The sequence below is a fragment of the Muscardinus avellanarius genome, assembly GCF_963383645.1.
Source record: "Muscardinus avellanarius genome assembly, chromosome: 5".
NCBI classification, from domain to species: domain Eukaryota; kingdom Metazoa; phylum Chordata; class Mammalia; order Rodentia; family Gliridae; genus Muscardinus; species Muscardinus avellanarius.
The window spans coordinates 70,763,870-70,791,247 of NC_137790.1; the positions used below are offsets into that span (position 1 = coordinate 70,763,870).

Here is a 27,378-nt window from a genome sequence, read left to right on the forward strand (position 1 = left end):
TATATACACCACAGCCGTCAACATCGTTTTTCTGAAAATAAAATATTCTGAGCTGAACCTTTAGAAAGAAAGCCCGCCGTGAAGAGAGACCCCGAGGGTCTTGGCTGTTGGACTCTGGTTTGATTGTATAATAATGATGATATAATGCTAATGACGATGATGACACTGCCTTTTATTTTTACCCCAGTGCTGATAAAGCGAAGCTACAGCTGGGGATAAAGCCCTTGAAAATCTGATGTGTGAGGAGGGAATACTGTTGCTCTTGGAGTTGTGTTTTTATTTATTTATTTTTATAAAGATAGGCTTTTAGAATTTATATTTGACAAAATGAAGCGTGACTTTTTTTTTTTTTTCCGGTCAGTTATAGCCAATGCTCATAAAATGGGGCCTTGACTAACGAAAAGAAAAGCTTTCGCCAGGTATTGTTTCAAGTAGTCACCCCTTTCTCCTTTCATTTGAATCTCTCAACAGTGTCTAAAATGAAGAAGTTTAATTTCCGAAAAGTTTTGGATGGCTTAACTGCCTCCTCCCCAGGCAGTGGTAGCAGCGGTGGCAGTAACAGTGGTGGCGGGGCTGGAAGTGGTTCCGTGCATCCAGGAGGGACTGCAGGGGTTCTTAGAGAGGAGATTCAGGAAACCTTGACTTCGGAGTATTTCCAGATTTGCAAGGTAAGTTTTGAATTGGCGTGTTGCCCATTATTTCCTTATTTTTCTGTCATGAAGAAACAAGGGGAAAAACAAAACACTACATTAGGGACTGAAAATTGTTGAGATGCATCAAAGAAGTCTGGTGCAGAGAACTCTGTGGATAGGTCAACCTGAATTAATAAAGATATCCCTGCCATCAGCTTTGGTATAAACTTCAAAAGCAATGGTGGTTTAAGGGACACACACACACACACACACACACACACACACACACACAAAAAAAAAAACCAACACACACAAAAAGGCAAAATAAAAACACAAAAAATAAGATTTGCAAGATAACCTTAGAGACCCAATAGTGAATAAAATGTAATATTTATAAGGAGTAAACTGAAGGAGAAAATAATCATTTGGTTTCCTGTGTTGTGATTCAGAGGCTAATTGTTATTCCATCACTACCAGTATAAAACGAATAAAACTACTAACATGTTGCTAGAATTAAGTATATCCTAGCTAGATAAATATATCTATTTTAAAGGGTCTAATGGCATTGCCTTAAAATTCTGAATATAAAACATTCTCAGGTTTTTAGACTCTTCATAAATATATCAACAAATAAATGCTATGGTCTTATACACCTTAGAACTTATAATAGTTGTAAGAACTAAAAAATAGCCAGTGTACTGGTTTAGTGAAAAAACATGTTGGATTTCTAATGAATAAGCCACAGAAAGAGTTTCTGAAAGGAAGAGAAGGTGAGAATTTACAAAAAAGCATTTTGCTACTAAATATAGATATTATAGTATCACTTTATGATATAAAGTGATTTTTAATTTTTTTATACTTTTTGGGTTATCTTTGCGGTTTGATACGGTTTATGCAAGAAAAAAAGTTTTAAGTCATTTGGATGATACAAGTGAATATAGCTATATAAATATATTTGAATGCATAAGAAAAAACAGTAAGCTTGAAATCACAGAAATCAAGTACCAAATACTTTGATACTTCGAAAGAAATGTTCTTTGAAAGTATTAATTTTGTTGTAGTAAACAAATGATGTATAGTGAGATAAGCTTCAATAATTGCCTTAACCTCTATTTCTAGCAGGGTTATTATAAAAACATTAAATCTATAGCGATTAGTTCTTAAAAGTCAAGATTACTTAGAATTAAATGAACAGATTTAATTCTAATCCACCCCTTAAAATTTGTATACAATAGCAATTTTTTCCTCTCCATATGAAATAATAGACATTCTGTCTGATTAAGGAAGGGCTTAATTGTGGCCATGAGTCAAATGTATAAAAGGGGCCTCAAGGCCAAAGTTGAATTGCAAGGCAAAGGAATTATGCCCAGGTTTGCTAGTCTTTGACATACTGTTATTTCTATTTCCAGGTTCTGAGAAAAATTAAAAATTCCTTTAATTTGTGGATGTAACAGTGATATAGGAAAATTTTACTAGAGATAATATTGGTACAGAAAAGATACTTTTGAAGCAGACTACTATTGGGCAGTTGACATTATAAAGTTGGTAGAGAGTTTTTAAATAAAAAAATTTAGATAAATATGTAAATGTAGGAGAAAATGGAATATGTAGTCATCTACCTATTTCAAATAAGAGAGTCATGGGAAGTGGCAGAAGTTAGGTAAGTACTACTTTAAGGACATATGGCATGGCATGGTAGGAACAGCACTGGCTTAGGAATCAGAAAATTTGTTTTACTTAACGCTCTGCCATCTGCCAGTCACATTATCTTGGGCAAGCCATTTCTCCCTTGAAACTTGATTTTTGTATCTCTAATATGGGAATAAATATTCTTACTCTCCTTATCTGAAGGAGGGTTATTGGAAGATCAGAAAAGACAATAAAGTGAAGACAGTGTGTACATTGGAAAGGTTATACAAATGCATGTATATATAATTATACATTTTAGGAAGTAAAACTACAGATTTTACTTTCTAAAATGTATAGTTATATAATACACATTTTAGGAACTTAATAATAGCTAAAGTTTTTCACATTATCTTGTCTATAGTAGAATGAATATAACCAGTATAATATAATAACATTATTTAAATAATATTAGCTAATGGTCTTCAAATAAATTATAAGAATAACTATATGGTATATAGTATATATATCCTATGGCATTTTTAAATAAGAATATGATTAACTTAAAGAAGTGGTTATATGATTATATTATTATGGGTTACCTTCTTTATAATAAAATATATAAAAATGCATTAAGAAAATTCCAAACTTAGAACTGTTATTGAAATGGGGACTTCATTTAGACTCACTGATTCAATGTGCAAAGAACATTCTATTCTGAGTCCTAAGGAGTTGGTACCTTCTGGGTATTTGTAACTTTTCAACATGGCCAGAATTAAAGTATACATCTAGATTTTGCTCTTTCTTTTTTGCAAACCATCTCTTCTTTACTATCTGATGAGTCATCAAATCCTATCTATTCTGTTTCCTTGGCATTTCTGAAATATATGCCCTTTTCTCCATCCCAAGTACTTGTTAATTCCATCATATATTTTTGCTTGATCTCTTGAAACTACTTCCTAACTGATTTTCTCACTTCTTATTTTACCTTTATCACACTTCACTTTGTTGTAATAGTGTTATTTCTGAAATGCAATGTTAATCTTGTCATTTCCCTGCTAAAAATTCTATGTTGGTGTCTCTAGAGCAGTTGTGCCCTACAAGCAAGTCTTAAATAAAAACTACAGAAAATAACACATATTAAGACAAATGTGTTACTTTCTTGGCACATATTTATGAATTAAATTATATAGCCAATGAAGACAAAATATTTTTTGTTGTATAATATCTATAAACAAGTAGTAGGACATTTGTTAGCCTTAAAAAAGCAGAAGTATGAAGTTGTACCCTTTTTAATCAATGACTTATCTATAAGAAGTTCAGGAAAATATTAAAGTTAATGCATGTTAACTGTAACCTGTTTTAAGTTCAAAATGTGTGAGCCAGGTGTGGTGGTGCATGCCTGTAATCCCAGCATTGAAAGGCTGAGACTGTATCCAGCCAGAGTTCAATCTCTAGCAACACACACACAAACACACACAGACACACACACATTCAGTATGTGTGCATTTGGGTGCCTATGTTGTTCAGGGATTTGTAAAATAAATGAATCACCCTTCATAAACTTAAATTCTGTGAAACCACTGCTTTATACATTTCAAACTGCTTGGCTTGATTTTTCTATCTAGTTCCATTCAGAAGGGGCTCCTGTTTACCTTTCCATCCTCATTTCCTGGTTCCCTAGGCATCTTGTGTTTCCTGAAAACATTGTATTGTCTCATATCTTGATGCCTTTTTCTCATTCTATTGCTTCTGACTATAATATCTCTTCCATCTTTAATATAGTTGGAGAACTCCCAGTTAACATTTACCTTATAGTTTAATCACCACCTCTTTGAGACCATCTGTGGCCACTGCCTCCTCATCTACCTACCAGGGTTATTTATTTATTTTTCCTTTTTTTCCCCCTGTAGTTCCTGGTATATGCTTATAGTATAAATCTATTACATTCTTGTGATTAATTTTTAAGTTTGTTATTGCCATTACATTATGAACTCTTTGAAAAGCAAATATATTTTGCTTTTAAAAAAATTCTCATTGTTAGGGTGTCCACTACTTAGCAGGTCGGTAGTTCTCAACTCTGATTGTTTAAAAGAGATTTCAAGCCCAAACTAGTCTTGAAGAATCAAAATCTCTAGGAATAGGGCCTAGACACTTACATTTTTTATAAAGGCTTTATAGTAGATTCTGATGTATTTTTAGTATTGAGAATCATTTCGGTAGTCATTGATATATTTTTTAAATGAATGAAGCAGGATGTATATGGTTGTTTAAGTAATTGAAAGGAGATTAAAGCAGAAAGCTCTTAGTAATGATGTATGTCAAACATTTTATTTTAGATGAAAACATATAAACATGTATCAGTTTGCAAACTACTTGATGAATAAATGAGGTCTTTCTTGTCACTGTTGAACACTGGTTCTCTGTTTGGAGTTTTGTGAGTTCTGTGTGGATTTCTCTTCTATAAACCATCCTAAATTCAAATGTACAATTTGAACTTTTGATTTATTTAAAGTAGTATAAAACTTACATGCTTTTGAAGCAAACTCAGTGTCAAGTCTATCTACCTATTTTTTCTACCTTATCTATCTATGTATCTATATTATTCCTAATATTTATGAGTCCATACCTGAATAGGTTGGTAACATCAAAATGTGAGTTATTTATTTATTTGTTTATTTATTTATTTATTTATTTATTTATTTATTTGGTGGTACTGGGGTTCCTGAAAACCCTTCTACCTCCAGGCTACACTCCCAGACACCTATTTTTTATATTTTTCATTTGGAAACAGGGTCTCTTAAGCCAGTGAGGCTGGCTTAGAACCTGTGCGAGACTCCTGTCTCCACCTCCCAAGTGTGGGGATTACAAGCATGCACCACCACGCCTGGCATAAAATGCGAGTATTTTAGTTGAAGTGTGGTTTAAGTGTGGTTCAAGGAATTATTAACATCCATCTATATAATTTACAGTGGAGGGTTTTGTTAATCTAGGAAGCAGGTTAAGTTAAACTTAAGTTTGAGAGCTTCATCTATAAGATAACTTTTATAATAGTCAAATAAAGGAAGGCAAAAAGTGTTAATATTTTAATTTTACTGGTAAAACATTTGAGGCCATTGAATTGAAATGGTATCCTTAGGTCTCCAAGTTTGGAAAGAATCATAACTAAATTTAACATTCTTTATTCAGTTCTCACACCCAGTAATCTTTTTGATTCATCTTTCTTATTTTTGGAAAAGGCAATATGACAAGTTTCTAAAGAAGCATAGAGACTGAGAAAGTGGAAACTATTCTGTTGACTCTTCCTTTAACATGAAGCAGGGGAAATCTGCTCGTACTTCTTTACTTCTTTCATTGCTTCCCTGACCTAAACCCATCTCTTGCCTGGGTTACTATAGCCTACTATGTGTTTTCCCTGCTTTCTCTCAGGCCTCACTACAGCCTTGCTGTGTAAAAGGGAGAAGAACCCTTTTTACACTTCTTATCTGGATGAATTTTTTGAATAACATTTAAAACTACTTGCTATTAAGTCATATATTTACTTTTGGTTTGCTTCTTCTACTAGAATGTAAACTCCATGAAGGCAGGGCTTTATTTTATTCACCTGTATCACTGATATATAAAACAGTGCTGGCCACAAAAAATGCAGCCAGATATTTGTTGAATAAATGAATACATTGGGGCAAGGAAAGTGTTAGAGAGTGGTATGTTAAGAGAAAACTAGATTTTTTTTTTAGCATCTTTGAAAGATCTTTTATGAGCCAGGTGTGGTAGTGCATGCTTGTAATCCCAGTACTTGAGAGGCTGAGTCAGGAGGATCACTGTTCGTGGCCAGCCTCAGCTACTTAGGCCCTCTGCAACTTAGTGAGACCCTGTTTCAAAATAAAGAAAAATAAAAGAGCCAGGCGTGGTGGCACACACTTGTAATTCCAGCACTTGGGAGGCTGAGACAGGAGGATTGCTCAGGTTAGAAGCCAGCCTCAGCTACTTAGGCTCTCAGCAACTTAGTGAGATCCTGTTTCCAAATAAAATAAAATATAAAATATATCTGGGAGTGTAGCCTGGGCGTAGAAAGTCCTGGGTTCCATCCCCAGTAACACACACACACACACACACACACACACACACACACACACAAAGAATAATTTAAAAAAATAGGGCTGAGGGTGTAGTTCAGAGGTAGAATGACCCTGGGTTCCATCCCCAATACCAGAGAGAGAGAGAGAGAGAGAGAGAGAGAGAGAGAGAGAGAGACAGACAGACAGACAGACAGACAGACAGACAGACAGACACAGGCAGGCAGGCACCAGTGAAAGAATGGTATTACTTTTAGTACATGGTATATAATTTTCAAAAATATAAAAAACATTAGTTTCAATTAAATTTGCCTTAGCTTTTATTGTGTAAGTTATTCTTCCACTTGATCAGAGGAATAGTTCAGAAGTATTAGTTTGATAGTGACAAATACACATGGTGTTCTAGACAAAATTAAGAAAAGAAAATAAATATATTAAAATATGTCACCAGCAACACATGGAACAATCCCTTAAATTCTGAATAGTCTCAGCTTATAAATGTTTTATAGATAGTCACATATCAGAGCCACAGTGTAGATAACTAGTGTAATTTCTTCAAGGAAATGAAGTTATAGCCATTATCCTCATACTAGGTCTCATATTTTCAAGAAAATATGTATAATAGGAAACACGTTGTCTTTTGTGAGTTGAGCTTTGTAGGACCTGAGAGCTAAAAGGAAATTAAGTGTCTAGACATCCTTGACTACTCTCTCTTCCTCAAGATTTCCATTGCCTCTATATTCTCCTGACACAATTTTTTACTTGAGTGGCTCTGTAACTGACATTGGCACCAGATCATAATTATAGTTCCACATTTCTGTAGTTTTCATCCACATAAAGAACTATAGCAGATCCCCTGAAATGTATGGATTGTCTTGTTTCTATACTTATAAAAAGGCAGTGCAGTTGACATCGGAGCACAGCATAATGGATATGGCATCTGACAATGACTTCATGTTCCTGTCACTAAAAAGGATGACAGAGGACAGACAGCTTTGAGAATGGTGATGGAAGCACCAGGAAGAACTAAGTCATCCTTGTTAGGACTGAGACAAGCTTAAGAACCAAACAGTTTAAAAATTATTTTGAGCCGTGTGTGGTGGCGCACGCTTATAATCCCTGTGCTTGGGAGGCAGAGACAGGATTGTGCAGGTTTGAAGCCAGCTGCGCTGGCGTAAGAGATCCTGTTTCAAAAATATAAAATAGGTCTGGGAGTGTAGCTTGGAGGTAGAAGGGCTTCCAGGAACTCCAGTACCACAAAAAAATTATTTTTATTAGTAATAAAGCCAATTGTACCATACACCAGGCTCTCTGCTTTGCTTATCTTGAAAATATAAGGTTATAGGACAGGCTTGAAAAAAGGATTATAGACATGTAGGAAGTATATAAATCAATATAATAAACTTGAAATTGAAAATATAGTATTCAGTGTTTTATTTTCCATTAAGTGTTCTTACTTGAATTATATATCAAATATCTTGAATTAACAATAGAATTAAATTAGCATCTTATTAGGATATATACATTTTATTATAAATAAAATGAATAATTTTGTGTTTTTGATTTTGAATGCAGATTTAACACTTGGATTTAGAAATAAGGATTGGTAGCTAGAGAAATTATTATATTTTTCTGTGTTTTTGCTATTATAAATTTTAGTGGCATTAGAAATCTAAAACTTAAAGGAACACAATAAAATTCATTTTTCTGTAAAGAAAATTGACTGGATTGTTTAATATTCAGTCTAATTTGTTCATTATACATTGACTCAAAACCTATTACTCTGTGAACTGAAAATGTTTACAAATCATCAGTATAGTATGCTGAGAAATTAGATTGAATCTGGAGTAAATACTTACTGTAGTGGGTAAATGGAGAATGTGAATTTAGCAAAGGAGAGACAGAAGAATTGAGCAGAGTAACGAGGAAAGCTGAAGTAGAGGCAGATGATCTGAAACTTTCCTTAGAATAATATTAATAAAAGGAGATATTTAGGCATGTCATCATACAGAGAGGTCAAGGAGACTAAAAAAAAAACAATAAAGAAAAACAAATGTCATAGAATTGAATTAGACCAAGAGGAATTTGATTATGGTAAAAGTGTTTAGAGTAAGGTGACAGAATTGAGGCCACACTATTAAAGAATATTCTAATTGGTAGAATCCATAGTTTTAATTGTAGATGTATAAGGATTTTGTTTAATATTTTCTGGTACTAGTGATTAACCCCATGGGCATTCTACCTCTGAACTACACCTCTGGCCAATTTTTAAATTTTTAAAATTTGAAACGATCTTGCTCAACTGCTGACAGCTTTACTAAGTTGCTGAGGTGGGCCTAGAACCTGTGATCCTCCTGTCTCAGCTTCCCAAGTAGTAGGATTAAAGGTATGCTCCACCATGCTAGGTTAAGATTTGATTTTATATGAGATGAAAGTGGTGAGAAGGTAGCAGAGATATTATATTCTAATATGATTTTGATATACTGTAGAGTGGTAATACAATTAAGCCACAAAAGAGTCATTCAGAGTACAAGAAAAGGAAGAGTAAAATGAAGAATAGAGGTAAGTTAATGAATGTTTGCAGGGATGTGGAAAGTTAGGAACTCTTACACACTGTTGGTGGGATTGCAAATTAGTATAACCACTATGGAAATTAGTATGGAGTTTCCTAAGAAAAAAAGGAAAAAGAAACTAGAAATGGATCCACCATATGATACAGCTATACCACTCCTTGATATCTTCCCAAAAGAATTAGTCAGCATATTATAGCAATATATGCATATCTGTGCTTATACCAGCACAATTCATAATAGCCAAATTAGGGAGCCAACCTAGGTATCCCATCTACAGAAAAATGAATAAAGGAAATATGGTACAAATACACAGTAGAATTTTACTCAGCTATAAAAAAGAACAAAATTATGTCATTTTCAGGAAAATGGATAGAACTAGAGATTATGTTAAGTGAGATCAGCCAATCTCAGAAAGTCAAGATCTATATGTTTTTTTTTTCTCATATTTGGAACCTAGAGAGAAAATAGGAAACTAGAAGGACTTTAGGTAAATGATGAGAAGGAACAATAGAATAGTGGAAGGGGGCAGTGGGAGGGATGTGAAGAGGAGAAAGGAGAACTGATAAAGGAAACAGTTTAAATGATGCTATGTCCATTTATGAAGGTATTATTTACCAGTCTCACTAAATTGTATGAGGGTTGTGGGGAGGGCAGGCTGGGATTGAGAGGAAAACACACCAAGTACTGTGTACCTGTATGTTTGTACCACTTTGAACCTCATTATGAGGAATTACATATTATACATACATACATTATATATTATACATAATGAGGAATCTCATTATTATGTAGAATTACAATACACCAATGAAAATGTATGTATGTATGTATGTATGTATGTATGTATGTGGAACACAAATATATTACCTCTTAGATCTGGAGGTGAGAAGTCTGCAATGGATGTTACTGGGCTAAAATCAAGGTTTTGTCAGGGCTGTATTCCTTTCTGGTGGCTCTAAGGGAGGTTTTGTTTGCTTGATATTTTAAGCTGTCAGAGGCTGTTCACAGTTCCTTGGCTGGTGGCCACTTTCTATCTTTAAAGACTAAAATGGTCAGTTTTCACACATGTCATAACTCTGATACTTACTTTCCTACCTTCCCTTCCCATGTTTAAGGATGTTTATGATTTACTTACTTGGGCCCACTAGGATAATTCAGGTTAATCTCTCCACCAGAAAATCACCAGATTAGCAACCTTTATTTCATCTGCAAAGTTAATTCCCCTTTGCCATATACCTGAACATATTCATAGTTATTTGTTTATTTTTTTATTATTCAGTCTACCACAATGATCATCACCCTTACCTTTTTTTAATGTTATTTTTATGGAAAAATTTAAAGAACAGAGATAATAGTAAAATGAACCTCCATCTTAAATAATTATTAACTTTGGCAAATGTTGCTAATTTTATTCTCTTATTTATTACTCTGTCACTTCAATATTTTAATGCAAATTTTAGACATTATATCCTTCTAACCATAAAAGCTTCAGAGATAAGGTTCCGTTTCCTCTATTTTTATAAAAAAATATATAATTATATCTAATACTTAACAGAATTTATTTATATAATCTAATATGGAGTTAATGTTTAAATTTTCTCAATTGTCTTCTTGTGGCTATATTGAAATCCAAATAAGGTCCAAATTGCACTTTTGCTTGGCTTGAAGTTATTTTTAATTTAATTTGTATAAAGTCACAGATTTTGTTTGTTTGTTTTTGCAGTATTGGGGATGGAACCCAGGAGCATTCTACCTCTGAGCTATGCCCCCAATCCTATTTTTTATCCTTTATCTTGAGACAGGGTCTCACTGAGTTGCAGAGGGCCTCACTAAGTAGTTGAGGCTGTCCTCAAACCACAATCCTCCTATCTCAGCCTCCCAAATGCTGGGATTACAAGTGTGTGCCCCTTGCCTGACTGTCACAGGGTTTTAAAAATAATAAAAGCAGCCAGGCATGGTGGCCCATGCTTGTAATCCCCGCTGTTGGGAGGCTGAGACAGGAGGATCACACAGATTTGAAGCTAGTCTCAGTAACTTAGTGAGACCCTGTTTCCAAATAAAATATAAAATAGGTATGGGAGTATAGCCCAGAGGTAGAAAGTCCCTGTGTTCCACCCCCAGTACTACAAAACAAAATTAATAAAATCAGTTAATCTGATTTTTGTGTATTTTAATGAAAACAAAACTCTGAACTAGAAGGCTAGACATGAGCGAGTTGGTGGGTTTGTCCAGTATACCGCCAAGAGGGCAAGTAGTCAGCTTCTGAAAATTGTTTTCTAGACATGGTAACATACTGTAAGGGGTTGAAAAAATAAAAATTTTGTCAACCTAAGCAATTCTGCTGTTTGTGTCTACTGTTTTGGGGTAGGCTTTGCTGAGAATTTTAGAGAAGAGAAAAATATAAAAGACATAGTAAATGTCAAAGTGAATAAAAGTGGGATGGGTTTTCCAAGTTGCATTCAATGGAATTAATTTTTATACATAAAATAAGTTATTAGAGGCATAGAATTAGATTCAGCTTCACATTTTATGTAAAATAATAAAATAGTTGACAAGGGCTCACTAAAGTATTTAGAACAAGATTATAGAGCAAAAAAGCTGAAAGTGAATTGGTCAGCCTGTTTTATTACTAATGTATATTTCTTCTGAGTTATGATTAATCTATGGCTTAGGCTAATATGCTAAAGATATTGAATTGGAAGGTGGTAAGAGGATGATCAGAATATTACTAATGAGGAACACTGATTTACTGAGTAAATCTGTACATGATGTTTACTGATTACTTGTATAATTCAGAAAGTTCTTTATTCTGATCCTCTGCTATCCTATGGTACTTTATTACTGAATCTTCCTTTATTCTATTTTTTTTGTTCCATCTTAACCAAAATTCCCTTGATATTTGAGGTATTAGTCAATATTCTTAGACTTTGCAATAGCTATCCAGTCTAATTGGTGGCATCACATATTGTGTAAACCTTTATTAAAGGCCTATTTACATATAACTGTATACTAGATACTTGTTAATTGGGCCATCATTTAGAAACGAGTTCTCAAGGCAAGCACATACTATATGAAACATTTATTTATTTGTGATTAATAATTTGTATCACAAATGTACTTTAATTCATTCTTTATCTTAGAATTTCTATGAAACTTACTATTTTAAAATGGATCAAGTTCTTTTCTCCCTTCCCATTCCTTACCATTTTCCTTGTAGTTCTACTACTTTTGAATCATTTTATAATTTATTTGATGTCTTTCTTTCACTTTAATGTTCACAAATACTCTCTTGTCTAAAAGTTCTTTTACTATAAAGTGAAAGAATCTGGAAAATGTTTATAAAACATTTCTTTTTTCATAATTTCACTCCCCTAGCAAGTCTAATACTCTTATTGGGACTAACATACCAAAATAACCCAGCCACAGTTCTTATTTTATTCGCCAATTTCTTATTGAAAAGATTGAAAAATGTTTAATCTTGGTCTGCTCAGTGTAATAATCAATTAATTATCTCCAAATCATGCTGTTTTGTTCTAATACTATCATTTCTGCCTTCATAAAATCAGGTAATACATTCACCGTAACTTTATTTAATTTTAACATTTTAAAAAATGCTTATATATTTTATTCTGAGGAAAGCTATATATTTAAAAAACTCAGAGCAAAAGATATCTCTTGAGAGTATGAAGTACTAAGAGCTGAACACTTGAAAGCTGACAGCTAAAGACAAAATAAGAAAAAAGCATTTGAGGTATAATTTTTTTTTTTGGTGGTATTGGGGTTCCTGGAAACCTTTCTACCTCTGGGCTACACTCCCAGACCTTTTTTTTTTTTTTTTAATTTGGAAACAGGGTCACCCAAGGCAGCAAGGCTGGCTTTGAACCTCCGCGATCCTCCTGTCTCAAGCGCGGGGATTACAAGCGTCCGCCACCATCCTCGGCTGAAGTATAATTTATATACAATACAATTTAAGATTTTAAGTACTTAGTTCAATGGATTTTGATAGCTATTTACATCTGTATAACCATCAATAAAAACAAGATATAGGATTCCTTAAATTTACTTAAAATTTCTTCCTGCTACTTTCTATTCAGTTTTGTATCTCTACCTCTTTCCAAAGGCAATTAAATTCTAGCTTCTATCACCATAGCTTACTCTTGTTTGTTCTTGGACTTCATATAATGAAATCGGACATTCTTCAGAATGTGTATGCATGGTATATTTGTGTCTTTCATAAAACATTTGTTTTTATATTTGTCTATGTTATTAAATATATCAGTAATTTGTTCCTTTATATTGCTAAGTAGTAATCCATCAGATACTTTTATTGAAAAATTATATTTCCATTATAAGTATGGACATGCACACTATGGAAATACATCAGAAAAACACAAATGATTCCTATTTTAAGCTTTTTTTTTTTTTTTTTTTTTTTTGGTCTTCTTTTGTAACCGGGGTTAAAACCAGAGCGACACACCTTCAGAGCAGGCGCTTTGCCACTGAGCTACCCCGGCCCTGTATTTTAAGCTTTTGGATGCAGGCAACATTACTAGTTTTTATGGTTCATTCCATTCTGGTTAATTTTAATTTTTTTATTATTTTATTTTTTATGTTTTTGGTACTAGGGATAGAACCCAGGGTCATTTCACCTCTGATCTATACCCCTAGCCCTATTTTTTTTTTAATTCTTTATTTTGAAACAGGGTCTCACTCACTTGCAAAGGGCCTCAATAAGTAGCTGAGGCTGGCTGAAAACTGTGATCCTCCTGTCTCAGCCTCCCAAATGCTGGGATTACAATCGTGTGCCACCACGCCCAGCTTCCATATGTGTATTTTAACCAGTTGAATTACTTCTTCATATGAATTGTCTTTTTCAAATTCTTTACTTTCTTATCTACTGGTTCTTAGTAATTTATATCCATTTATATATAATTTTGGTATATTAAGTATACTAATATTATAGTTTTATAAAATATTTCTTAGTTCATTATTACTCTTTTTATGATTTTTCTAAAATATATTTGTAGTCAAATCTATTGACTCCTTTCTTAGTGATTTATTTTATTTCCTAAGCAAGGAAATACCTCTGAAGTCCAGAGTTTTGATTGAATATTCATTTTTATATTCTTTTATGTTTTGGTATTTTTATATTTTGTATTTAACATTTTTATTTAACTATAATTTTATTTGGTGCACAATGTGGCTCTAAAATGAATTTTCCTTCAAATGTCATTACTATGAATAATCAGTTATACTATAGCATTTATTAACTGATTCATTCATTTAATTTCCACTGATTGTGGTACTCCTTAGTTAGATATTAACTTTAGATATATACTACAATTTGTATCTGGGATAACTATATTCCACCTTTCTGCTTGTTATTGAGTCAATCTAATACTGATTTCACTGTCAGGCTAAAGGATGACCAAAATAGTAATGTATATGGGGTTGTGGAAATTTGAAAAGAAATTATCTGTGCCTATCAGGTAAAGATTTTATAACTGTAGTTAAACAAGTTGAGTTTATCAGACTAACAGAATATATACTTTGGGGAGGACATACAGGATTTGGAAGTTTGTAGGTGATTTTAGGAAAAGTTCAAAATATAAGTTGAATATCATCATAAAATGGGGATAATTTTATTATTTGTTATCCTAAGAATTTGTATCAAACTTCAAGACATTGACATGCAAGGATTTTTTTTTTGACAAGACTCTTAAAACAGAGGAAACAAAAGCAAAAGTAGACACATGGGATTACATCAAACTAAAAAGCTTCTGCATACTTAAGGAAACAATAGAGTATAGACACAACCTACAGAATGGGAGAAAAAATTTGCAATTTATATATCTGACAAGGGTTTGGTAGACTATATAAGGAACTTCAAAAACTCAATAGCAAGACAAAAAACAATCTGATTAAAAAAATGGGCAAAAGAGCTAAATAGACATTTCTCAAAAGAAAACATGATTTGCCAACGGGTATATGAAAAAGCACTCAATATTACTAATCAGGGAAATGCAAATGAAAACTACAAAGAGATATCACCTCCCATTAGTAAAAATGGCTGTAATAAAAATTATTAAAGATAACAAGTGCTGATGAAAATGTGGAGAAAGGACATTTGTTCGTAGGACTGTAAATAAGTGCAGCCATTATGGGATACAATATGGGTTCCTCGAAAAACTACAAAAAGAATCTGATCTAGTAATCCCACTACTGGGTACATATGCATTTGGGAATATGTACCCAGAGTGAAATCAAAATGTTGAAGAGTCATCTGCATGTCTATGTCTATCACTATTCACAAGTGATAAGATATTTAAAAAAAGCCAAGAAATGGAAACAAAGTGTTCACCAGCTGATGAGAAGATAAAGAAAATGTGGTACTTACATACAATGGAATGCTATTCATCCACAAGAAAGAATGAATTCTGTCATTAGTAGCAACATGGACAGAACTGGATATCATTGTATTAAGTGAAGTAAATCAGGTAGAAAAAGATGAGTGGCACATGACCTCACTCATATACATTGTTAAAAAGTTGATTTCATAAAATTAATAAGAATGATGGTGATCAGAAGCTAGGGAGAATAGTAGAGGGAGAGGAATGGGGAAAGGTTTATCAATGGGTACTAAGTTACAGTTAAGTAGAATAAAGAAGGTCTGGTGTGCTATTGAACAGTAGGGTTACTATAGATAACAATATTGTATGTATGTATGTATGTGTATGTATATATATATATATATATATATATATATACACACACACACACACACACACACACACACACACACACACACACACACACGTATTTTGCCGTACTGCAGATGGAACCCAGGGACATTCTACCTCTGAGCTACACTCCCAGCCCTATTTTTTATTCTTTTTTTTTGAAACAGTCTCACCGAGTTGCAAAGGGACTCCCTAAGTAGTAACTGAGACTGTCTGTGAATCACAATCCTCCTGTCTCAGCCCAGCCTCCCAAATGTTTCGATTACAAGCATGAGCCACCATGCTCACCTTGTACTGTATATTTTAAAAAACTAAAAAAAAAATATTTTAAAAGTTTCAACGTTAAAGAAATGAGAAATGTTCATGGAGATAAGTATTTAGCTAGATTTAAACATTATCATGTATCAAAAATTAAATATTACCCCATCAACATGTACATTTTTTTGTTTTTATGTGTCAGTTAAAAATAATTTATAAAAAGGAAATTTTGTCCAGGAGGCAGAAGGAATGGCAAGGGCTAAAGTTATAATAACAGATAAAAAAGAAACAGTTGCTTGTTAGCTATTTAAAGGGAAGGTTTAACTGTTAATTGTGGTTTGTACTTAACAGTTACAAGTGTCCAAGTAGTTTTTTTTTTTTTTCAGTACTGGGAATTGAACCCAGATGCATTCTACCTTCTAGCTATATCCCCAGTCCTGTTATTTTGAAGCAGAGTCTCATTGAGTTGCAGAGGACCTCATAAAATAGCTGAGGCTGGCTCCAAGCCTTCGATCCTCCTGTCTCAGCCTCTCAAGTACTGGGGTTACAAGCGTGCGCCACCATGCCTGGCTTAGAAAATATATTTTTTAATTACAGTATTGTGTTTTGTAGTAGAATAGCCAGGCTGTTGAATGGATACTCACAAACTTAACTTATTGGGTCTGGTGGAGATGCAGGCAAGAAAATGTATTGGACATAGATATTGATAGCCATCTATCTAAAAAATGTATTTATTTATTTTAATATAGGATACAATTAATTTTCAAGATGAAAATTCCAGATCCGGGAAAATAACTATATTGGACAAGTGTCCAAATACTTAGGTTGATCTTGAAGAATCAAGATTAAAGACCACTGGTGTACTAGCAGCAAAATGAATTCAATGCCAAGTCTATTGACCAAGACTTTCCTAATCTCCTTAGCTCATTGAGCAGATTATTTTCAGAGGAATGGCTATAGTTTGCTGAAATCTTTGGTTTCATTTTAAATGAAATCATCAATCTTTTTCAACTTCACACTAAAAAAACTGTGAGTTTTTTTGTGCCCTATTCTCTCTGTTCAGTTTAGCTCTAGAGAGAACTGCTGTTCTTCCTTTCTAGAATAATTTATTTTTCCCTAGTTCTTTCATTTTTCTTTGTTTAGTCTGTCTTTGAATTTTACTTAGTTGTGCCAAATCATATTCTGCCTTTGTTCCCAGATATAAAGTAATTTTGGGTGCTAAATTGTCTTGAAACATTTTAACAGTTCTCTTCAGTATCTTTATAATGTATTTTAAGACTTTGACCCATATATTATTTAGAAGCTTATTGTTTAATCCCTAAGTATTTGGTTTTTTTCAGCCAACTATCTTTCTGTTATTGATTTTTTGCTTAATTGCATTGTGGTCTGAGAGCATACTTTGTATGATTTGTATTCTTTTAAATTTGTTACAGAGTGTTTTATGGTCTAAAATGTAGATTATCTTTGTGAATGTTCTCTGTGAACTGGAGAAGAATGTTCATTCTGCTACTGTTGAGTGAAATATTCTATAGATTTCATTTATATTCAGTAAATTGATGATGTGTTCTAATTAATTGTGTCTTTAGTGATTTTTGACTTGCTGGATCTGTCAATTACTGAGAGAAGGGTCTGAAGTCTTCAGCTATAATAGAGGATTCGTGTCCTTTTTCTTCACAATTCTATCAGTTTTTTATTTACCTATTTTGATGTGCTTTTTATAGATATGCATACATTAGGATTGTTATTTCTTCTTGGGGGGAATTTACTCCTTATCATTGGGTAATCCCCATCTTTATCCTTCATTTTCTTGAATTCATCATTGTCTGAAATATTACTAGTTTTGCTTTTCTTTTTTAAGTTTTCTTTTGTAATTTTGGTACTGGGGATTACACCCAGGGGCATTTTATCTGTAAACTATCTTCCCAACTTTTTTTGTTTTTTATTTTGAAACAGGATTTCATTAAGTTGTTGAGGCTAGCCTCGAACCTATGATCTTCCTGTCTCAGCCTCCCAAGTACTGGGACTACAGGTATGTACCTGGCTCTCACTCTTTATTAGTATTAGCATGGTGTCCTTCTACATCTTTTTAATTTTAATCTGTGTCTTTATGAAAGTGCATTTCTTCTAGACAACATATAATTCAGGACTTTATTTTTTACCCACTTTCATAGCCTCTGTCTCTTAATTGGTGCATTTAATTTGTTGATGTTTCAAAATAGTTAGAGATTAATGTCACCATTTTTTGTTTCTCTTTTTTGTGTTTTATATATTTTATATACTTTTACTGCCTTGTCTGCTTTTTTTTTTTTTTTTTTTTTTTGGTACTAGGGATGGAACCCAGGGGCCTTCTACCTCCAAGCTACATCCCCAGACCTATTTTTTTTTTCTTTTTCCTTTTTTTTTTTTGTGGTACTAAGGGTGGAACACAGGGGCTTTCTACCTCTGGGCTATACTCCCAGACCTGTTTTCTATTTTATTTGGAAACAGGGTCTTACTGAGTTGCTGAGAGCCTCACTGAGTTGCTGAGGCTGGCTTCGAACCTATGTGATTCTCCTGTCTCAGCCTCCCAAGCGTGGGGATTACAAGCGTGTGCCACCATGCCCGGCTTTATTCTTTATTTTGAAACAGGGTCTCACTGAGTTGTAGAGAGCCTCACTAAGTAGTTGAGGCTGGCTGCTAACTGCGATCTTCCTGTCTCAGCCTCCCAAATGCTGGGATTACAAGCATGAGCCACCACGCCTGGCTGTCTTGTCTGGTTTTAATTTAGCATTTTAAAGGATTTAACTTTTCTCTTCTCTTAGTTTATCAATTATGTTTCTTTTTTATACTTTTTAAGTTGTTGCCCTTGAGTTAATAATATACATCTATAGGTAATCCAAATCTTTAAAATAATACTCTAACATGTGGGTGGTGCAAGTTCCTTACAACAGCATATTCCCAAACTGTTCTTTATACATTCTGTCATTATTTTACTTATTCACTAGTTATGGACACCAAATATATTGTTTCTATTATTATTTTGAACCATCTATTATCTGCTAGATCAATTAAGAACAGAAAACATATTTTTTTAAATCTCTATTCCTTTACTTATGTTCTTCCCTTCTCTATGTAGATTTAGGTTTCTATCATTTTCTTTCATTTTAAGGAATTTCCTTAAGAGTTTCTTGCACAGCAAGTCTACTGGTGATAAATTCTCTTGATTTTGTCTGAAAAAGTCTTTGTTTCTCCTTCATTTTTGAAGAACAATTATACTGTGTATTGAATTCTAGATTTGTGTTTTTTTCTTTTAACACTATTTCAATCCACTGTTCTTATTGCATGCATGATTTCTGAAGAGACATCTGATGTAATTCTTTTCCTGGTCTTCTATTGGTAAGGCTTTGTTTTTGTGACTTCTTTCAAGCTTTTTTTCTCATTTATTTTTGCAGTTTAGATATATCTTAGACATGTGTTTTGGTATTTATTCTGTTTAGTGATTTCTCAGCATCCTAAAACTGTGGCTTGATGTCTGTCATTAATGTTAAGAAATTTTGATTCATTATTGCTTCAAATATTTCTTCTCTCTTTAGTCTTTCTGATATTCCCATTATGTGTATGTCATATTTTTGTAATTGTACCACAGTTCTTGGTTATCTGTTCTTACTCTTTTTCCACTTTGTATTTTGGTATTGGAGGTTTCTATTGAAATTTCTTCAAGCATACTCATTCTTCCTTAGTTGTATTCAGGCTACAGATGAGCACGTAAAGGCAGCCTTAATTTCTGTTGCAGTGCTTTTAATTTCTAGTATTTACTGTTGATTCCTAGTTTTTCTATTCCTCTGTTTAAATTGCCCACCTGTTTTTGTGTGTTCATTTTTCCATTAGAATCCTTAGCATGTTAATCGTAATTGCTTCAAATTCTCAGACTAAAAATCTCTACCACATCTGAGATGGTATCTGATATTTACTGTTTCTTCAAACTACATGTTTTTTCTTTCAGTATGTCTTGTAAGTTTGATGTTTAATGTCAGGCATCATGTATTGGCGAAAAGGACTGAGGTAATTCGGTGTTTAGTGTGAGAAAATGTTTATCTGACTAGGGTTTGGGCCGTGTTAATTGTTTGCCATATCTGTAGGTATCAGAAATGAAAATTTCCATTTGTGTCCTTGTTTTTATCTTTTCTGTTATGTAGGGGTTTCATTAGATACTCTTCCTTCAATAAAATCGGAGACATGCAGTATTTTTAATCTATTTTCTCCTATTATATAGCAATACTATTAATATGGTAGGAGGGCATGGTAAGGGGAATCCTATTAATGGTGGAAAGGCATGGGGGAGGGGAAAGACTGATCTCGAAGTATGGGACTCAGTTATTAAGTAAGTCTGTGCTCTTGGGCTGTGGCCTTTACAAGTTCTTTTTAGGCTCCATATCCCCTTAGTTGAGACAGGAAGGCTAAAGGTGTTTTCTTTCTCCATTTATCTACCCTGGAAGGTTGAAGGAGTTAGAAATATGTATTTTTCTTTTCTCAGTTTAGTTATGCTCTGCTAATACCACAGTCAGACATGCTATGGTAAAAAAAAAAAAAAGAAATTTCTGTTGAGGGCAGACTTTGTTAAGAAGAAAATATTCTAGATCCACTTAAAATTGGCTCACATTTTCCTCCTTGCTGGATGAAGTAGAGAATTCTTTTTCTTTGGATTTTCATTGTATGAACCTGGTGGGGCTCCTGCAGGTAAAACTCATAAAAGTATATGAATACCCCTAAGATTGAGCCCTCCTTGGAGTTTTTAACTCTCAAACGTGTCTATACAAACCCTCAATTTGTCAAGTTAAGTTTAATTTTTCCTATGTTGTTACTGGTTCCCACATGGAGATTTCTCTTCTTGGGCTTCTATTGAGGTAAGTTGTGATTTTCTATATATCCCTCTTTCCTCACTTTGGTGGTGGCAGTTTGACCTGTGACCTCAATTTTCTGATGGACCTAAGAAAAATTGTTGATTTTCACTTTGTTCAGCTTTGCTATTGTGTGAATAGGAGTGGTGACTTCCAAGCTCCCAGTGTCAGAGTAGAAATTGGAACTTTAGTATCTTTAAAAAAATCAACAAATCCTAAAGTTTATATTGGAATTATTTTTATATAATTAGAAAAATGTTTTAGCACCATGACAATAAAAATTGTTAATGGTTTGCAATTTATTATTTATTTATTTATTTATTTATTTATTTATTTATTTATTTATGTTTTGGTGGTACTGGGGGTGGAACCCAGTGGCTTTCTACCTCCGGGCTATACTCCCAGACCTATTTTATATTTTATTTGGAAACAGGGTCTCACTAAGTTGCTGAAAGCCTCACTAAGTAGCTGAGGCTGGCTTCGAACCTGTGTGATTCTCCTGTCTCAGCCTCCCAAGTGTGGGGATTACAAGCATGTGCCACCACGCCCAGCTGCAATTTTCTTTAAATATGTTTTCTTATCCTTTTCTCTTTCCTCTCCTACAACTTCTATCATATGAATTTTTGGTTTCTTAATGGTGTTCCATAATTCCCAGGGCTTTCTTCATTATTTTTTGTTGTTGCTTCTCTGATTGGATAATTTCAAATGTTCTGCTTTTCAATTGACTCTGATTGGATAATTTAAAATATTTTGCTTTCCAGTTCACTCATCCTTTCTTCTGCCTGATCAATTCTACTGTTGAAGCTTTGAATTGAATGTTTCAGTTTAGTCAATATATTCTTTATCTCTAGGATTTCTATCTGGTACATTTTAATTACTTCTATTTTTGTTGATTCTCTCACAATTTTCAAATATTTTCCAAATTTTTATTTAAGTTTCAATCTGTATATTTATAGAGTTCACTTAACTTCAGTATTAACTTTTCATGATGAAAAATTTTCAGAGAAAACCAACTTAGAAGAGGAAAGATTTATTTTGGCTCGTGGTTTCAGAGGTTTCAATTCATGGTTGGCTGGCTCCATGGTTTCTGTGCTTGTAGTGAAGTAATAAGTATGTCATTGGTGGCAGGGCATGGTGGAACAAACATGCTTGGTTTATGATGGCCTGAAAGCAGACAGAGAGAGAGAGAGAGAGGAAGGGGCCAGTGATAGGTCTTTAACAGTTTGTTCAATAAAGCTGTTCTTTTATTATGTTATTTTGTATCCAGCAACTTTATTTTTGAATAACTGTATAATGTTAAAATATTTTAAAACTATGATATATATATATATATATATATTTTTTTTTTTTTTTTTTTTGGTGGTACTGGGGGTGGAACCCAGAGGCTTTCTACCTCCGGGCTATACTCCCATACCTTTTTTATATTTTATTTGGAAACAGGGTCTCACTAAGTTGCTGAAAGCCTCACTAAGTATTTGAGGCTGGCTTCGAACCCATGAGATCCTCCTGTCTCAGCCTCCCAAGTGCGGGGATTACAAGCGTGTGCCACCACACCCGGCTGTGACATATTTTTAAATATGTATAAATGATAGTATAGATTTAAGAATTTTTTAAGTTTAAAATTGCAGGATAGTGTGATAGGGTATTTTTTTTATCACTTTGGTAAAATGTCTATTCCATAAATATATTTTTGCCTGGAATAGAATTTATCAGATTTCACATGAGAAAATTTTTTATTTCGAAAAGTTAACTAGAAACCCAGTTTCTGACAGTTTGTTATCAAGTATGCTGTTTGATTTTGGAGAGTGTTTCAGGGAAATGACATTTGAATTGCTTTCTGAGGTTTTTGAAGTGAAGTAAGAAGAGGGAAAAATAAGTTGAAAATAATTTGCAAGATATATTGCTTAGGTTTATTACGAAAAGGTAAGTCAGTTTAATATTTTTCTCCTTCCTGTCTTAATTTGTATAATAAATAGACAATTGTTGATATTTTTGCAAACCAGTTAATTATCACTTGGTTTTTATGTTTGAAATTGGTTCTGAGAGGAAAGATCTCTTTCTGTCATCTCCTTAACAAAAGGTACAAAAATGATTCAGGATTTGGCAATTTAGATTTGCAAATAGTTTATGATGTAGAAAAAGTATACATACTTTATAGACACACTCAGATCTATAAATAAATTAGGTCAGGGACTCATTTATATTTATTAATAATCCCCAAAATTCTACCTTAGTTTTCCTATCTGGATGTTTTTGAACTCTTAATGTAAATTTTGACTTTTGCTTTATTGGAATGGTTCCTTATTGTCTCTGGATACAGTGATAAAGGAGGTACTGAAGAGTTGATAAGGGAATATGAGAGGTTCTGTTTTGGAGGACTGGACCCTTGGCTACTCTATAATAGGAAGCACTATGGGTATAAAGTATATATAGTAATTTACAGAGCAATTTGAATGAGTTTTGGCTGCTTATTTTTTGTTAGGTTCACAGTTGCTACTATAAGTGACCAGTGCCGCCTCAGCTTTTAAATTCTGTTGACACTGAGTCAAAATAACTTCTAAGAGCAAAATATCCTCCCTGTATTAAACCCCAAGACACTGATAAAATAGAATTGTTAAAAAAAAACTTTGTTCACCTTCATGCTGAGCATGGTGGTGCATGCTTGTAATCCCTGCGCTTGGGAGGCGGAGACAGGAGGATCGCGCATGTTTGAAGCCAGCCTCGCTGGCTTAAGAGACTCTTAAAAAAAAAAAATATATATATATATATATATAAATATAAACATATATATATATAAATATAAACATATATATAAATATAAACATATATATATATATATATGTCTGGGAGTGTAGCCCAGAGGTAGAAAGATTTCCAGGAACCTCAGTACCACCAAACAAATAAACAACTTTGTCCACTTTCATCTACTTTATCCTTACATTGGTTTTAAGTGTGCCTTAGTGGGGACAGCCTTCTGTTATCAGATCACTCTTTTATGCAATATCCTTTTCACACTTACTGGAAAATGATGTACAGTTAATATTGTCCTAATGAAAAATAATATTAAAAAGAAGCACAAGAGCCGGGTGTGGTGTTGCACACTTGTAGTCCCAGCATTTGGGATTGCAGTTCTCGAACAGCCTCAGCTACTTAGTGAGGCGTTACACAACTAAGTGAGACCCTGTTTCAAAATAAAGAATAAAAAATAGGAAAATAGGGCTGGGAATGTAACTTGGAAGTAGTTGCTCCTGGGTTCCATCCCCAGTACTGGAAAAAAAAAAGGAAGCACAAGGAATCTTTTTACATAATTGAGTGTTACACGGTTGTATTTATTTCAGGTTTTGAGTTTCTTGGAATTGTTAAGAGGTATTTCAGTCTTATTTCTGATTCCTCTAAGGTATAGTACTAATCTGATAGGTAAAATGTTTTATGTTCTAAGGGACCCTTGAGATACAGAAATTGAGAGGGAAGAAAAGCATGTCTATCCTCTGATCCATTCATTTGACCAACTGAGAATTCTTTAAAAAACTGTATAGAGAAATGTATACATACATAAAAATAGAATACTATAAAAAACAGCACACATATCCACCACTCAATTTCAGTAGTTACCACATTTTGCTGCTTTTGTTTCATCTATTGTTTTCTTATCTCCTCAGACACATTTTTTTAAATAATGTGGATGTTTTACTTTGTTAACTTACACTTAGAAAAATTTCAGGCTTATAGAATGGTTGCAAAAATAGAAGAAAGAATTTCATAAAGCTTTCACCTAAATACTATGAGTACTGACATCCTGCCACGTTTACTACACGTATTCTTTATTTTCTGAACTGTTTGAAAATACGTTGCAACCATAATGCATCTTTGCCTCTAAATACATTTTTATTTTCCTGAAATAATGACTTTCTTAATAAAATATAAGGCTAAGCCAGGAGAAAGCCCACGAAGGGCTGTGTACATGTATATCACTATGAGTATGAACTTCATTATGATGTTAGACTCTAATGTACCAATAAAATTAGGATAAAATAATTAAAAATAAAATAAGGCTATGATACAATAACCAAAATTAGTAAACTTACATTTAGCAAATTTTGTCTTAATTAGAATTTTGTTCTACTCCATCTAATACAAATGTGACCTGACCTGATCCTGGTCCTTAAAGATGTTCCAGTAAAAGTGAAGGATTATTTTTCACTCATAAGAACAATTAATTTTGAAGCAGGAGCCTAATTATTATGAACACATCTGCTTTATATGGTTTATGGAAAGATAGCTGAATAAAGTAGAAAACTGTTCTTGCCAATATTGATAAGTTCAAGCTGATGCCATTCTGCCATTAACATAGAATTTATTTTTAAAAGACATGAAATATCAAGTTAATTTTTTCATGACAAGATTATTATAAATAGAGCATTAATAAATTTCTTATAAAACCATTTTAATGGAAGTATATATAATTTTTTTGACTGGAGGTTGAATCCAGATGCTTCTTCCTCTAAGCTACATGCCCAGCCCTGTTTTATTTTTTATTTGAAAAAGAATCTTGCTAAATTGAAGGTCTCACTAAGTTCATGAGGCTTGCCTCAAACCTGCAATCCTCTTTTCTCAGTTTCCCAATTACTGGGATTATAGATGTGTGCTACCATGCTCAGCTAGTGTATAACATTTTTTTTTGTTGTTGTTTTTTGGGGTTCCTGGAAGCCCTTCTTCCTCCAGGCTACACTCCCAGACCTATTTTATATTTTTGAAACAGGGTCTCTTACGCCAGCGCAGCTGGCTTCGAACCTGCGCGATCCTCCTGTCTCCGCCTCCCAAGCACGGGGATTACAAGCGTGCGCCACCACGCCCGGCAGTGTATAACATTTTAATAAAAAGTCAATCAACTGTTTAAACTACTATTTAGATAAATTATTGTCTCAGTCAACATTTTTACTTCTATAATCCAAGACAATGGACCATACAGCTTAGGGGAAGGAAGATTTATTTGCTTACAGTTTCTTGGAGATTCTGGGTTCAGTCCTTGTGAGGTTTCTGAATCTCAGGGCAGGGCGGGGTGTGGGAGCAGAGAGAGGAAGAGAGCAAGGCTCTGTTTGCACATCATGGAGGCTAGAAGCAAGGGGATTCAAAGACAAAAGCATAGTTTCTAAGGCCACACCCCAGGGATCCATCTTTTCCAGCCATTCCCCACTGGCTTAGGATATCAGCCAGGCCACGGTAAACCCACCACAATGGATTTATCTACTTATGAGATTATAATCCTTATGGCTCAATTCACTAACTATGAAGATTAAAACATGAGCTCTAGCTGGGCATGGTGGCTCATGCTTGTAATCCCTGCGCTTGAGGCTGAGACAGGAGGATCGCACAGGTTCGAAGTCAGCCTCAGCTACTTAGTGAGGCTCTCAGCAACTTAGTGAAACCCTGTTTCCAAATAAAATATAAAATAGATCTGGGAGTATATCTTGGAGGGTAGAAAGCCCCTGGGTTCCACCCTAAGTACCACCAAAAAAAAAAAAAGAAAAAAAAAAAAGAGCTCTTTAGGGGTGATTCTGTATCTAACCATAACAATGATCAAAATAATTGTGGGAATGTGTTTGCCTAAGCGCGCACACACACACACACACACACACACACACACACACACACACACACACGTACACATCCCACTAACTAGATAATCAGCCTGTCAGGAGAAGATAATGGCAGATTAAAAGATGCTAAACATAAATAAAATGAGTTTTAGGGGCTAGATGAAGCCAAGTATCTCAAAATGAATGCCTAAACTGGGTGTGGTGGTATGCACCTGTAATCTTAGTATCTCAGTACTTGGGAGGCTGATACAGGAGGATGGAAAGTTCAAGACCAGTCTTAGCAACTTAGATCCTGTTTCAAATATTAACAACAAAAAATTGCTGGGGTGTAGCTGAGGTATAATGCCTCTGGTTTCAATTCCTAGTACCACTACCTCAAAAAAGAATGTCCAACATCATTCTTGATATTATGTTTAAATAATAATAGAAACAATGACAATAATAGTTAACATTTATTGAATTCCTACTTGTCATGGACTGTGCTAAGCACTTTAGAAGAATTGCCTCTTCTGGTTATCATAACAACCCTATGAGATAAGAACTGTTCTTATTCTCATGAATCAGATAAGGGAGTTGAGGCTTAGAGAGGTTACAAAATTTGTCCATATCACATAACTAATAAGTGATTTATACTTAGCACCATTTAAGCTGAGAATTTAGGAACTAAATTGGTAAATTTGTCAGTAATGTGACTTGTATCACTAATGGAAAGTTATTAATAGTAGTTTTAATCTTATATTCTCCTCATTTATCTGAAAATAGTATCCAACCACTTAAATACTTGGTTCCTATAGATTATTTTGTTTTTTTTCCCTGACAGATCTGCCTAGTAGCAAAGGAAAGTCTTTCTACAAAGTAGGTAGGTCTACATATAAGATCTTGTTACTGTCAAACTAATGGCTTTCTTGTGATTTCTTTTTCTGTAGCTTTCTGCTGCTACTACCCAAGAGATTTTGAAATAACACCTTTGGTATTAGTGTTCTTCAACATGAAAAATAC

General features: G+C 33.7%; 1 protein-coding gene across 4 annotated transcripts in view; it reads left to right on the plus strand.

Moving 5' to 3' along the window:
• Positions 1–479: 479 nt before the first annotated feature.
• Positions 480–27,378, plus strand: part of STXBP5L (syntaxin binding protein 5L) — a gene marked incomplete at both ends in the record, with an annotated part of 294,065 nt that continues 267,166 nt past the window's right edge. For all 4 annotated transcript variants that reach the window (XM_080695519.1, XM_080695521.1, XM_080695520.1 and 1 more), the window contains one exon: positions 480–668. In XM_080695519.1, coding sequence (XP_080551645.1) covers positions 480–668 — 189 coding nt within the window. The remainder of the gene's footprint in view (positions 669–27,378) is intronic.